The sequence below is a fragment of the Pipistrellus hanaki genome, assembly GCF_964339955.1.
Source record: "Pipistrellus hanaki genome assembly, chromosome: 4".
Lineage (NCBI taxonomy): Eukaryota > Metazoa > Chordata > Mammalia > Chiroptera > Vespertilionidae > Pipistrellus > Pipistrellus hanaki.
Window position 1 is genome coordinate 95,434,062 of NC_140506.1, and position 13,930 is coordinate 95,447,991.

The following is a 13,930-nucleotide window of genomic DNA, read 5'->3' on the forward strand; positions in this document are numbered from 1 at the left end:
CGCTGAGGGGGCGCGGGCGGAAGGAAAAGACGCGGTCGGCGCCTGCGTGCGGGGCAGATCCTGGGAGGGGTGAAGGGAGGCTGGTGTGTGGCGCGGAAAAGGCGGGAATGTGGGCTGCTCAGGTTAGTAACCCGACAGCTTGGCCACGGGCTATCGAGTTTGAGGAGTTTTTGGTGGGTAATCTGTCAAATCCTTTCAGCAAGCTGAGGCCTTTTCCGTGACTAAACCCTCCTGACTAAACCCTCCTGACTCTCTCAACTTGCTGAAATTATTTCACAGGCACAAGGTGGCAGAGCTGGGATCAAAACCAGGTGTTTTGCAAATCTGAGGGACAACCCTGGGAATGGCTGCAGTGACCCAGGCCCTTGGACAACCTGTATCCTAAACTAAATATCAATAAGGAAAAAAAACCCTAAACCTCCCAAACCAGCCTTCTCTTAAAATTCCCACCTCATCTAATTCCCAATAAACACACTGGGCAGCATTGAGCAAAAAAAAAAAAAAAAAAAAAAAAAATCCTTTTATTTCCCCCCACATTTTTGCTCTCCACTTTCCGTAATATCTCTTCCAACTCAGAACCAAGGCCCAAGAAGTTGATTCACACCTGGAGAGAAAGAAAATAAAAATAAAAAACAGAGCAGATGAGAGCCCTTGGGGGAAGCTCTGGAATTGCTGCAGAAATTGAGGAAAGAACTGAGGAAGTGACAACTAGAGATAGGTACAAGCACTCCTCCCAATTGGGATGGCCTGAGGCCCCAGGAAGTATCCTTTTCCAGTCTAAGGAAGGGCTGGTCTCTCTCCTCCACTCAGCCAGTCTCTTCCATCAGCACAGGTGGCCCCATGGCCTGCACAAGAGTTAAGTCAGAGCATCTTAGCCTGGCATCTCGGGAGCCTCATTTCCTGCCTCAAGTAGGTGGCTGAAGTAGTCAGGCACAGCCCTAAGCAAAATAAGCTAAGTTGATCTTGAATGTTCCGTTTCTCTGGCCCTTCCCTTTGCTTATGCTGTTTCTACTATTCCCACGGTTATGTCCTGGCAGCCAGCTGAAGCTGAGAGCAGTTTAAAAACTGGATACAGAATGTATGACTCTCAAATTGTATGAGAACCACCTACCAGGGTGAGAATACTTTTCAGAAATATTTCCCCCCTCAATGAGCTGATACACAAACTAGTTAGCCAATGTTTCCCACTCACTGCTACTTTTGTGGGGCTGTGCCCCTCCAAAGTTTCTGTTAGCAGAATCAACTTTCTCTAAAGGCAATGACGGCTAATGGAAAAGAGGAAGTGCACGGGCACATGGTATGTGCCTGGTAACAGACATCATCAATCAATTCTTGTGAGCTGTTCAGGATGACTTTTACAAAATTTGAATCATAAAACTGGATATCAGAATTTCAGCCCAAAAGCAAGACAAACATTATTCATATCCAGGACACATCATCATATCCTAACCCTCTTAATTCACCATTGTTACCAAAAAGCTTCTTGGATGTGAGCCAGATCTATGGGTGAGTCTTATTATTGAACTATTAATGGAAAGAAGTCACAGGAAAATATGTAGGATCCCATCTCTATAAAGTTCAAAAATAAGTAACACCAAATCATATTGTTTAGGAATGACTCTATCTCAGTTACAATTCCCACTCCTTCCCCACCCCCTATTCTCACAGGACTGGGGCAAAGAAACTTACCTGAGAACAAGACAGGAACCAGACCGTGCTCTCAGAGCCGGGTTCTAGACCAGTAGGACTCCCGCCGAGGGTGGAAACACACAGCAGTCAAAAGGCAAAGAAGGCCACAGAAGAGAAGCAGGAAGGACCCCAACACAAGCAGCCTGGAGCCACACAGAGCCAGCTCCTCCTGGGGGTGGGCACAGGGAGGAAAGGAGAAATGAATGAGACAGAGGGAAGATAGAGAATCTTCCCTTAGGAAGACATCTCACCCCCAGCCCAAGGCTATGGAGAGAAGCCTCCATGGAGAAGAGACCTCTCCACATCCGGGGAGCAACTAAAGGGAAATGTTACTCCTATACAAGCTAATTGTATGCATGGTCTTCAAACTGCTTTCTTGCCCAACATTGAACCCCCTGATAATGACTCAATGAGATTTCACTGTTATCCACATTTTAAAAACATGCAAGCAGAGGCAGGTCTGGAAACCAAGATCTCTGATTCCAAGCTGCCAGGTGATGCTCCTGGCCAGGGTGTCTGCAAATGTGAGGGAAGAGCATGCGGCAGCCTCCTCACTGTCTCTCCTGCCCTCGGCCAGTCTCCTCCATCAGCACCAGGGGCCCCATGGCCTGCAGTGCCAGGTCACAGCATCCTGGCCCGGCATTGCAGTGCCTCACGGTCAGGCTCCTGCATCTCTCCTGGCTCTTCCCCCGTCATTCCTCAGGCCCCCATCACTTTTCAGTCTCTAGGCCCGAGCTCATGCTGGTCCCTTATGCCTGGAATGTATTTCTTTTTCTTGAATCCCCTCTAGTGCATTATCTGCCCAAATATTCCTCATTCTTCAGGGATCAATCATTCTGACGGGGCAGAACAAGCCTGGGACTTAAGAGTCGGAAAGCCTCGGTTGAAATCCTGCATCTGCTGCTTAAGTAGTTGTGTGGCCTTGGGCAATTTATTCCCTCTCTGAACCTGTTTCCTCATCTGTAAAATGGGATAACAGCTGCCTCAAAAGGATATTTTAAGTGAGAGAATGAATCTGAAAGCACTCCGTATGTTATAAACTACTGTACGCAATTCCCTTTCTTAAATGCCACCATCTCCGTGAAACACTCTCTAAAAATGTTCAAGTTAGAGTCAACTGCTCCTTAATCTGTTTGAATAATACTTCACTCATCTCTCTATGCTAACAATTAGTTTATTCTGCCTCTTGTCTAGCTTCTGAATTCCTTTGAGGTAGAGGTCATGTTTTATTGTTATTTAAAGACATAGTCAATAGTAATAACTGTCATTTATCAAATTTCTATTATGTACCAGACACTGTACTAAGTACTTTACACTCATTCTCATTTATTTGTTGGAATTAGGCGACAGTGTCATGCTTTCCATTTTACAGATGAGAAGCTGAGGCTCAGAGAGACTCGGGTGCTTGTTCAAGGGCACAGCCTCCCAGCCAGTATTACAAAGCCTAGGTTTGATCTACTAAGCAAAATGCCTTTAAGCCCTGGCTGGTGTGGCTCAGTTAGTTGGAACATTCTCCCTTGCACCAGAAGATCGCAGGTTCAAGTTTGATCCTGATTGGGACCCGTACAGGAGGCAACCAATCGATGTATCTCTCTCACACTGACGTGTCTCTCTCTCTCCCTTTCTCTCTCCTCAAAAATAAAAATAAAATAAAATGAAAAATTTGCCTTCAAGATATAGTGCGCAGCATGGAAGTCTATGAAACCCTGACAACCTGCAGCTCTTACCGAGGTGAGCAGTTTGGTGAGCACAAGGCCTTCCTGGCTCCAGACCCCAACACAGTGCTCACCCATCCTAGGGCTCAGGGTGGCATTTCCTACTCCTTCCTCTGAGCAGGAGATGGGTGGCTGGCTGGAGGGCAGGAGTCCTGGGGCGGCACTAAAATACAGGCAGGTCCTTTCTGTGGTCACCCTGGCTGTGATGAGGACCAGCTCTCCTGCAGAAGATCCTAAGAGAAGCATGAGAGAGGAGATGGAAGAACATGAAGGGTCAGGTGGGAACCATCCCTTTTCAGACTTCTGTTCATTTCAAAGGCTTCCTACAGTTCCAGGTGTGTTAGCACCGGTTCTAGTCAGTAAAGTACTCTATACACCATCATTTACATAATTTAAAAATGAAAATAACTAAGTACTAATATAAATAAAAATTAATTTAAATTAGCTTACAACCAACAAAACAAACACATCAGTATTTACGAGGTAGCAGTGAACCTGGGAGAGATACACATTGTCAATGTCAGTTTGTATAAACTAGTTCATCCTTTTTTAAGAAAGCTATTTCCACTAGGTATGAAAACCCATTAAGGTTCACATCCCCCCTGCCTTGTGTTTCTCAGTGGTTAGAGCGTTGGCCCACATACAAGAGTCATGGGATCGATTCCCAGTCAAGGGTACATACCTGGGCTGCAGGTTTGATTCCCCAGCCCCGGCTGGGGTATGTGCAGGAGGCAACCAATCCATGTGTCTCTGTCACATTGATGTTTCTCCCCACCCCCCATTCCAGTCATTCTAAAAATCATTGGAAAAAATATCCTCAGGTAAAGACTAACAACACAACAGAAAAGGTTCACATCCCATTTCAAATTAGAGGGAAAATAGCCTATTCAGTCAATGGCTTTGGGACAAATCCATTTGTGAAAAAAGGTTAGACTCTTATCTCACACTATAAAATTAAGTCCAGATATATTAAATACCTATACAAACAAACTAATTAAAACTAAACAAAAACCTAAGTATTAAAAAAAAATATGGGAGAATATTTTCTAATTTTAAGGTTGGGAAACCCTTGCTAAAAATGGCACAAAATCTAAAAGCCCGAGGAAAGCCCTGACCGGTCTGGCTCAGTGGATAGAGCGTCAGCCTGCGGACTCAAGGGTCCAAGGTCTGATTCCAGTCAGGGGCTTGTGCCGTGGTTTCGGGCACATCCCCAGGGCGGGGTGTGTGAGAGGCAGCTGATTGATGTTTCTCTCTCATCGATGTTTCTAATTTTCTCTCCCTCTCTGTAAAAAATCAATAAAATATATATTTTTTTAAATAAAAAAATAAAAGCCTGAGTAAAGAACAAGAGCAATAACCTCCTAACAAATTGAAGACTTCTATATAATGAAAGGTAAGTTTAAAAAAACACACACACACAAGAGTGCTTGCTTGGCAGCACATATCCTAAAATTGGAAAGATACAGAGAAGATTAGCATGGCCCCTGGGTAAGGATAACACGCAAATTCGTGAAGTGTTCCATATTAAAACACACATGCACACACACACACACACACACACGCACACACACGAGCCTTAGCTGGTTTGGCTCAGTGGACAACTGATAACACTTCACGAATTTGCATGTTATCCTTACCCAGGGGCCTGCAGACTGAAAGGTCCCGGGTTCAAGTCCAGTCAAGGGCACATGCACAGGTTGTGGGCTCCATCCTCTGCAGGGAGTGTGCAAGAGGCAGCCAGTCAATGATTCTCACTTATTGATGTTTCTATCTTTCTCTCTTCCTCTCTGAAATTGATAAAAATATATTTTTTAAAACATACACAAGAAACAGACTGGTTAAAATACCTATAATAGATTTAATTGGCAAAAGGTTTACTATCCAGAATATATAAAGACCTAAAACTCAAGAAGATAAAGACAACAAAAAATAAGCAAAGAAAGTGAATAGGAAGTTCAGAGAAAACATGAAAACGGTGAACTTGTAAGAAGATATGCAACCTCACTATTAATCAGGACAAAGTAAATTTAAAAAAGTAATTTCTTTGCTCATTAAATTGGTAAAAATGATGCCGTAGCCAGTTTGGCTCAGTGGATAGAGCATCAGCCTGCAGATTGAAAGATCCCGGGTTTGATTCCAGTCAAGGGCATGTACCTTGGTTGAAAGCACATTCTCAGTAAGAGGTGTGCAGGAGGCAGCTGATTGATGTTTCTCTCTCATCAAATTTTCTAACTATCACTCTCCCTTCTCTGTAAAAATAAAATAAATATTTTAAAAAATTAAACCAGTATATATATTGTAATTACAATTGAGAAATGTACATGCAAAATTCTATAAGGGAACTCCCACTTCTTCCGTGTTCCCCAGATCAGTCACCCAGTCCTGTCAATCTCACACTTCTAACATCTCCCTCAAATCAGTCCCCTTCTTTCACAGCTTTGTCTTAGCTCAGTTTTTCTCATCTTTTTATTGCAATCACTTCCCAACTAGTCTTCCTGAATCCACAGTCCTTCCTGACAGTCAGCCAACAAGTATGATCTTTTTAAAAGGACAACACAAAAACAAAGTCTTCTTTTCCTGATTAAAATCGTTGAGTTTGCCCAATGTCCTAAACAAAGCCCAACTGCCTTGGCTTGGCACGAGAACCCCTCCATGGATTCTGAATGCTGCTTCAGGCTCATTACCTGCCACACTCAGGAATCCTTCCCCTGTGCCAGCCAAACTGAACCCTTGGAAGCTTCTGAACGTGCCATCATGGTCCCCCATCTGTATGTCTTTGCATATGCTCTTCCCTCTGGCTGGAAGCACATCCTTATCGGCCTGCCTCAACCTCAGCTCAGGCACCGTATCCTTGGAAAAGCCTGTCTTCACCATCCATGCCTGACAGACATCTGATTACTCCCACCGCACACACTGAAAGTTATTTATCTAAAGAAAGCTTACAACTAAATTAAAAGACAAATTACCCAATTTTAAAAATGAGCACAGACTCTGAATATATATTTCTCAAAAAATATGCCAATGGCCAATAAACACATGAAAAAATTCTCAATATCATTAGCCACCAGGAAAATCCAAATCAGAATTACAGTGATACACTACTTCACATAGGAGAGCTATAATAAAAAAGACAGATAATAGCAAGTGTTGAAAAGATGTGGAGAAATGGAACCATCATACACAGCTGATGGAGTATAAAATGGCAGAGCCACTGTGAAAATACTCTGGCAGTTCCTCAAAAGATTAAACAGAGTTACCATATGACCCAGCAATTCCACTCCTGGTTATACACCCAAGAGAAATAAAAATATATGATCACACAGAAACTTGTACATGACTGTTCACAGCAGCATTATTCATAAAAGTCAAGTGGAAACAACCCAAATGTCAATTAAATGATGAGTGCACAAATAAAATGTGTAATAGTCATACAGTGAATACTGATAGAGGAAATAAATACTGATATGTACTACAACATAATGCTAAGCGAAAGAAGCCAGTCATAAAGACCATTATTATATGAAATGTCCAGAATAAGCAAATCTACAGACAGTAAGCAGATTAGTGGTTGCCTAGGGTTGGAGGTTAAGAGGAAAAGGAGAATGGCTGCTAATAGGTACAGAATTTATCTGGTAATGAAAATGTTCTAAAATTGTGATGATGGCTGCACACTTTTGTGAATATGTGTAAAATCATGTAATTGTACATTTGAAATGAATTTTATGGCATGTGAATCATTTCTCAATAATACTATTCTGTGTCAGATACATTCCTTTATTCTTGCTCTTTGATCACACAGATGTATACGGAGACATACAAAGACCTACCCCACATATATACACATATGTGATTGATAGGAGAATCTTAGAATCATAGTTTTGAAAAGGACCTCAGAAGTCACTCCTATTTATTTATTTTAATCCTCACCCAGGGATATTTCCCCACCCACCCCCCATTGATTTTTAGAGAGAGTGGAAGAGGGAAAGACAGAAATATCGATGTGAGAGAAACACATCGACCAATTTTCTATTTTATTTATTTATTTTTAAATATATTTCTATTGATTTCAGAGAGGAAGGGAAAGAGAGAAACAGAACCGTCAATGATGAGAGAGAATCACTGATCGGCTGCCTCCTGCATACCCCCTACTGGGGAATCAAACCGGCAGCCTGAGCATGTGCCCCGACCCAGATGGGGAATTGAACTGTGAGGTGTGATGAACTGTGACCTCCTGGCTCATAGGTCGACACTCAACCACTGAGCCACACCAGTCGGGCCATCTCCCAAGTTTTTAGATAAGGAACCTCAGGCCAAATCTCACATAGGAATCAATGAAACCCACCGACTCACTCTCACTCACTATTTTCCCAGAAGACTTTAAGTGCTTTGGGTGATGTCTAATTTTTTTCTGTATCCTCCAGAGCACATAGAGCTGTGTTACCCACACAGCAGGCACTAAAGACATTAGTTCAACTGAACAGATCGTGCTTCCTGGACATCCCTGAGGAAAGAGCTGCTTCTATGAGAAGGCTGGAGGAATGAAGAGGGAGGACAAAGAACATTAGGCCAAATTCAGCCCATCTCATCACACCTCCAAGGATAGGATCAAAGCATCCCAGAGCTAGAAGAAGAGAGAAAAAACATTTATGGAGAACCTACACAGTGGGCATGGTTTTCACTGTAAGTACCTAGTCCTGATTCCAGTAGAAGTGACTAAGGGATGTGCCGAAGGTCACCAGGCTAGCGAGTTCAGAGGCACGCCCCACTCTGAGTGTTCTCAGGCCCAACCCCCACAGTCCTCCATCTCACCTTTCAATCCCATCTGACTACCCCGGACCGTGGCTTGAAATGTCTGGGTCTTGTTCCTGTCCGGACCATCTCCGAAGTTCAAGGTGGTCAGCAAGCCCACAACGTGGGACCCATGCCACGTCCCTGTGACTGTCGCGGTCGTAGGGCACAGGGTCAACTGGCCAAAAGACCTCAAGAAGGAGACCCAGTCCTGTGTGCAAAAGGAAGGCGGGAGAGAGGTGAGAGGTCAGCAGCAAGAGCAGGCCTCCCTGCGGCAGATGAGCAGGAGGGTACTCACCTGAGGGATGTCAGGGCTGCGCAGGCCAGTCCTGTGAGTGAGGAGGAAGCCACCGAGGCCCAGGCCAGAAAGGCCAAGAAGCAGCAGGATCAAAGTGGCACAGACCAGAGGTGGGTGGTGGGCCAGACAGAGATGCAGGTTGTGCCCCGCCTGACAGCTGCCCATGGGGAGCAGAGGGGTCTGGGTCTCCACGGGAAACCTGCTGGAGGACAGGAAGGGAAAACTGGACCGGAGCCTGCCCATCAGAAGGCACTTACCCATCTTTACTCAAAGGGCAGCTAAAGCACCAAGGAGACAAGGGCCGTGCCTGCGACCACAGACAGAGGCAGAGCCAGGACGAGAATCTAAGGCTCTTGACTCCGAGTGCCCACCTCCCTGTGCCACTCAACAAATGTCTGCTGCATTTCCATTTCTGAAATAATCAGGGCGGAAGTGGAGGGCATACTGTGCTGGAAAAGGGAACCGAGAAGGAGAATTCTAAAAAGTAGAAATTCAGGAAACAGCTGCTCTGGGCCTAGGGTTTGGCTGCAGAACAGCCAATAGTAGCCCAAAGGACGTGTCTGGCGAAAAGAAACCCACTTTGGAGTTACACTGCTCAGCTTGCATCCTCCTCTGCCCTTCCGTGGCCGTGTGAGAAAAACCAGCCTAATTTGGGGAGTTTGAGAACATGTGAAATGGGAGCTCTGACCCATGTAACCAGGACTAAACGTGGCAGATAAAGCGGTTTGCTTTATACTTGGCCATGCAGGAACTCAACAAATGTCCATTTCTTTCCTATTTGTTTTTCTTTCTCTGTCATATTTATCTTCACAAAAGGCGAGCGAGGCAAGGCAGAAACTGAGGCTGGTGGACTTGAACATAGGAACCGTGTGGCACAGGTCGGAAGCCCAAGGAGTGCTCTTTCCCAGGCGAGAAGCGACCGCCTGGTGCAGAGGAACATCTGGAAAGGGGCTGCGGGGAGGGAGGAGCGCGCCGGGCAAACGCCGGGGTCACAGGGCTCGCCCCGGCCCCGCCTCCCTCCCGGCTCGTGGGAAAGCGGGGGAAGCAGGAAGGAGAGGGCAGCCTGCGGGTCGGGGCTGACGGTGCCCGGGCCTCCCCTTCCCCAGCGCCCCTGCAGGAACTCTGCACGGCACCCCTTCCGGGACTAGCAGCGCCGGGCCGCCCGCCGCCCGCTCTCACCGCTCCGAGCCGGCGGAGGCCCGCGCCCCCCGCGACGTCACGCGTGGAGCCGTGGAAGGGCGGGGTCCGCGCCCCCAGCCCCCGCGGCGGGGTCCGCATGCGCAGAGCGCGCGCCGGCAGCGCCTCGCCTCCAATCCGGGGAGGGCTGTACCAAGAGGAACTGCAGTGAGGGGGCGAAGGGGAGGAACCAACCCCGCGGGAGGTGGGCGACGGGAAAGCGGCGCGGGGACGAGCTCTGAAGGCATTATTAGAACTCTAAGCCCCCTTTCGCGGGGGCCATCAGGGCACGCTATCGCGGTTCCGGCCGCCTGCTTTTTCCTGCCGCTCGGATTCCCCCCCGCGCCAGTGGCACAGCCCAACCACGCCCAGGCCCCGGAGGACTTGGCTCCGCCCCGGGGTGGGGCGGGGGCGGGCCCAGGACGGGGGCCTTCCGGGCGGGCAGGGTTCCTTCTCTGCGGCTTGATAACTGTATTTGCCCCCTTTACGTCTGGTTGGCCCTGGCTTTTAGTGACTCTTCATGTAAGGGTCCTACAAGCTGCCATGGATACCGTCTCACTTCAGTCCTGCCCACACTTTATAGTTAAGGACTGCCGAGGTCCGTCTTAGGTGAAATAACGGGCGCAGAGAGCCAGGAACGTGTGTTCAAACCCTGACTCTGCCGCTGCACAAACCAAGCTCTTCTGGGGACTGAGTTTATCCTCTCCAAGAGGACCTTTCTGCACACCTCAGTGGTTGGGTGGGTGGGAACCTGAGACACTGTGGTAAAACACGAGCCCAGTGTTCACTGAGCACAAAGGCAGCCCAGGACAGACACTGCTGCAACAGAATCTGGCATTCAGCTTTCCTGAGGCTTCCTGTGTCTGTACCATCATCACCTCCACAGGTTTATAGCACAAAATCCTCCCAGATACTGTCAATTGACATTTTGTGGGGGGGGAAATAGTCTTATTCAACAAATGGTGTTGGGAAAACTGGATATTCGTGTATAAAAAAATGAAGTTTAAACCCTTACTTTTACAACATATACAAAAGCTATTTCAAAATTCATGCAAAAACTAAATGTAAGAGCTGAAACTATTAATCTTTTAGAAGAAAACATATGGGAAACCTTTATGACATTGGATTTAGCAATGATTTCTTGGATATGACACGAAAAACACACAGGCAACAAAAAAGATAAATTGCACTACATCAGAATTTAAAACTTCTGTGCATCAATGGGCACAACAGGCAAGTGATGATTCTCTCTTATCATTGGTTTTCTCTCTCTCTTCCTCTCCCTTCCTCTCTGAATCAATTTTTTTTTAAAAAAAGGAGTAAATGTACATTACAAGCAGCTCCACAAACTTCAAATAGTATAAACTCCAAGTTGGATAAATTCAGAGACCCACACTGAAACATTATAAACAGTCAGGACCCAAAACTAAACAGAAAATCTGGAAAGCAGCAAAAGAGAAGTAACTTGTAATGTACAAGGGATTTTTCAATAAGAAAAATGCCAATATTTCATCAGAAGTCACAGGGGTTAGAAATCAGTGGGATAACATACTTAAGTGCAGAAAGAAAACTCTGTCAACCAAAAATTCTATATCTCGCAAAATTGTCCAATAATAAAGAAGAAATTAAAACTCCCACATAAACAAAAGCTGAGAGAGTTTATTACTAGTAGACTTGCCCTACAAGAAATGCTAAAGGGAGTCCTTCAGGCTTAAGTAAAGGGGCACTTTTACTTGGAAATTTATGAAGAAAATAAGAATACTTACAAAGGTAACTACATAGGTAAAATACAAAAGTCAGTAATGTATTTTAGATTTTGTAATTCTTTTTCCTATAGGATTTAAAAGACAAATGCAAAAAACAATAATTATAGTTCTATTTTAATAAACACACAATGTATAAATATATAATTTGTGACAATAACAATATAAAAGAGGAGGGACAGTGCTGTATAGGAACAGAGTTTTTGTGTAGTATTGAAGACAAGTTGGTGTTAATTAAAAATAGATTGTTATTATTTTGAAGTGATAATTATAATTCTGAAGGTAACCATCAGAAAATAATGATAAAATATACAGAAAAATTAAAAGGGAGTCAAACTGGTATAGTATTGCTCTCGCCAGTTTGGCTCAGTGGACAGAGCATTGGCCCATGTACTGAAGGGTCCAGGTTCAATTCTCATCCAAGGCACATACCTCAGTTTCAGGTTCAATCCCCTGTGTGGGAGGCAACTAATATATGTGTCTCTCTCACATCGATGTTTCTCCCCCTCTACTCTCTAAAAATTAATGAAACAACTTCCTCAGGTGAGGATTTAAAAAATATTTTTTAAATGGTACATTTCTAAAAAAATTTAAATATTAAAACATAATAATGGAGGAATGAGGATATGACAGATGGAAAAAAAAAAAACCAAATAGCAGAAGTAAGTCCTTCTTTATCAGTAATGTAAATTAATTGTAAATTCATAAAATGTAAATGGATTTGAAAAAGAAAACATTATATGCTGTTTACAAGAGATTTTAGATCCAAAGGCACAGAGAGGTTGAAAGTAAAAGGATAGAAAAAAAGATATTCTATGCAAATAGTAACCAAAAGAGAAGTGGGTGGTTATGCTAATATCAGACAAAATAAACTTTGAGTCAAAAGTTATTTCAAGAGACAAAGAAGGAAATATATATATATATATATATATATATATATATATATGTATTTAAATATATTTTATTGATTTTGTACAGAGAGGAAGGGAGAGGGATAGAGAGTTAGAAACATCCATGAGAGAGAAACATCAATCAACTGCCTCCTGCACACCCCCTACTGGGGATGTGCCAGCAACCAAAGTACATACCCTTGACCGGAATCGAACCTGGGACTTTTCAGTCCACAGGCCGATCCTCTATCCACTGAGCCAAATCGGTTTCAGCAGAAGGAATTATATATTGATGAAAGGGTCAATTCTCATGAAAATATTAAAATTATAAGCATTAGCCGAAACCGGTTTGGCTCAGTGGATAGAGTGTCGGCCTGCGGACTGAAGAGTCCCGGGTTCGATTCCGGTCAAGGGCATGTACCTTGGTTGCGGGCACATCCTCAGTGGGGGGTGTGCAAGAGGCAGCTGATCTATGATTCTCTCTCATCGATGTTTCTAACTCTCTATCCCTCTCTCTTCCTCTCTGTAAAAAATCAATAAAATATATTTTAAAAAATTATAAGCATTATACATACTTAACGATAGAACCCCAAAATATATGAAGCAAAAATAGAAAAAAAGTTGAAGAGAGGAAAAAACAATTTTTTAATAATAGTTAGAAACTGGGTATAAATGTTTAATCACTATGTTACAGGCCTGCAACCAATAATATTGTATGCCAACTATAATTGAAAAATAGATTTTTTGGTTAATACTCACCCAAGGATATTGTTTCCATTGAGTTTTTTAGAGAGAGTGGAAGAGACAGCAGAAGGAAGGAGAGAGAGAGAGAGAGAGAGAGAGAGAGAGAAACATTGATGTGAGAGAGACACATAGATTGGTTTCCTCCTGCATGCGCTCCATAAATTCCAATTCTGGTCAGGGCACATACCTAGGTTGTGAGTTTAATTCCTGGTTGGAGCACATGTGGAAGACAACTAACCCCTCTCTCTCTCTCTCTCTCTCTCTCTCTCTCCCCATTCCCCCCTCTATAATCAATAAGCATATCCTCAGGTGAGGAATTGTATATAATGGAACTAGATAGAGGTAATGATTGCACAACATTCTAAATGTACCTAATGCCATTAAATTATACTATTTTAAATGGTTAAAATGGTAAATTGTATGTTATATGTAATTTACCACAATTTTTATTTTTTATTACAATTTTTAAAAATGAGTTTATTACTTTTCCTTAATATATACTCCTGTTAACGTACCTTCACCTCAGGTGACAGTATTACCATCCAAACAGTCTCCCAGGTAAGAACCCTGTCAGCCTTGGCTCCCTCTCCCCTCCCCTGCCACATCTCATCCAACATCAGGACTGTCTTTGGAAGCCTTTCTCTCCTCTCCATGCCTACCGCTTCTGATGACCTCAGCCTCTCATCTCTCATCAGGACTATTGCAGCTGTCTCCTAACCCTTCTCACCGACTCCAGTTTCTCTTCCCTTCAGCTCATCATCCACGATCCTGCTGCTCTACTACAGACCTCTGTTAACTTTGGGGAAAGTTCTAATTTCTGGTACATATTAGATCCTTACAACCTAGCTTCAATCCTGCTTTCCAGCA

The 13,930-nt window shown here is 44.1% G+C and overlaps 1 protein-coding gene across 6 annotated transcripts; it reads right to left on the bottom strand.

The window, feature by feature from the left end:
• Positions 1 to 502: 502 nt before the first annotated feature.
• On the bottom strand, positions 503 to 9,826 carry TMEM219 (transmembrane protein 219). Of its 6 annotated transcripts, none has more exons than XM_084881860.1 (6): positions 9,670 to 9,826; positions 8,491 to 8,689; positions 8,214 to 8,403; positions 3,417 to 3,637; positions 1,690 to 1,858; positions 503 to 604 (listed from the first exon to the last, which is right to left on the bottom strand). In XM_084881860.1, the coding sequence occupies exons 2-5, from the start codon at positions 8,653 to 8,655 to the stop codon at positions 1,721 to 1,723; spliced, it is 714 nt and encodes a 237-aa protein (XP_084737986.1). In that variant the 5' UTR covers positions 8,656 to 8,689; positions 9,670 to 9,826; the 3' UTR covers positions 503 to 604; positions 1,690 to 1,720. The 6 variants fall into 6 exon arrangements, with proteins under 6 accessions (XP_084737986.1, XP_084737985.1, XP_084737988.1 ...); XM_084881859.1 differs by having other exon boundaries at positions 8,491 to 8,692; positions 9,670 to 9,818; XM_084881862.1 differs by lacking the exon at positions 9,670 to 9,826 and adding an exon at positions 9,227 to 9,350 and having other exon boundaries at positions 8,491 to 8,692.
• Positions 9,827 to 13,930: the final 4,104 nt, after the last annotated feature.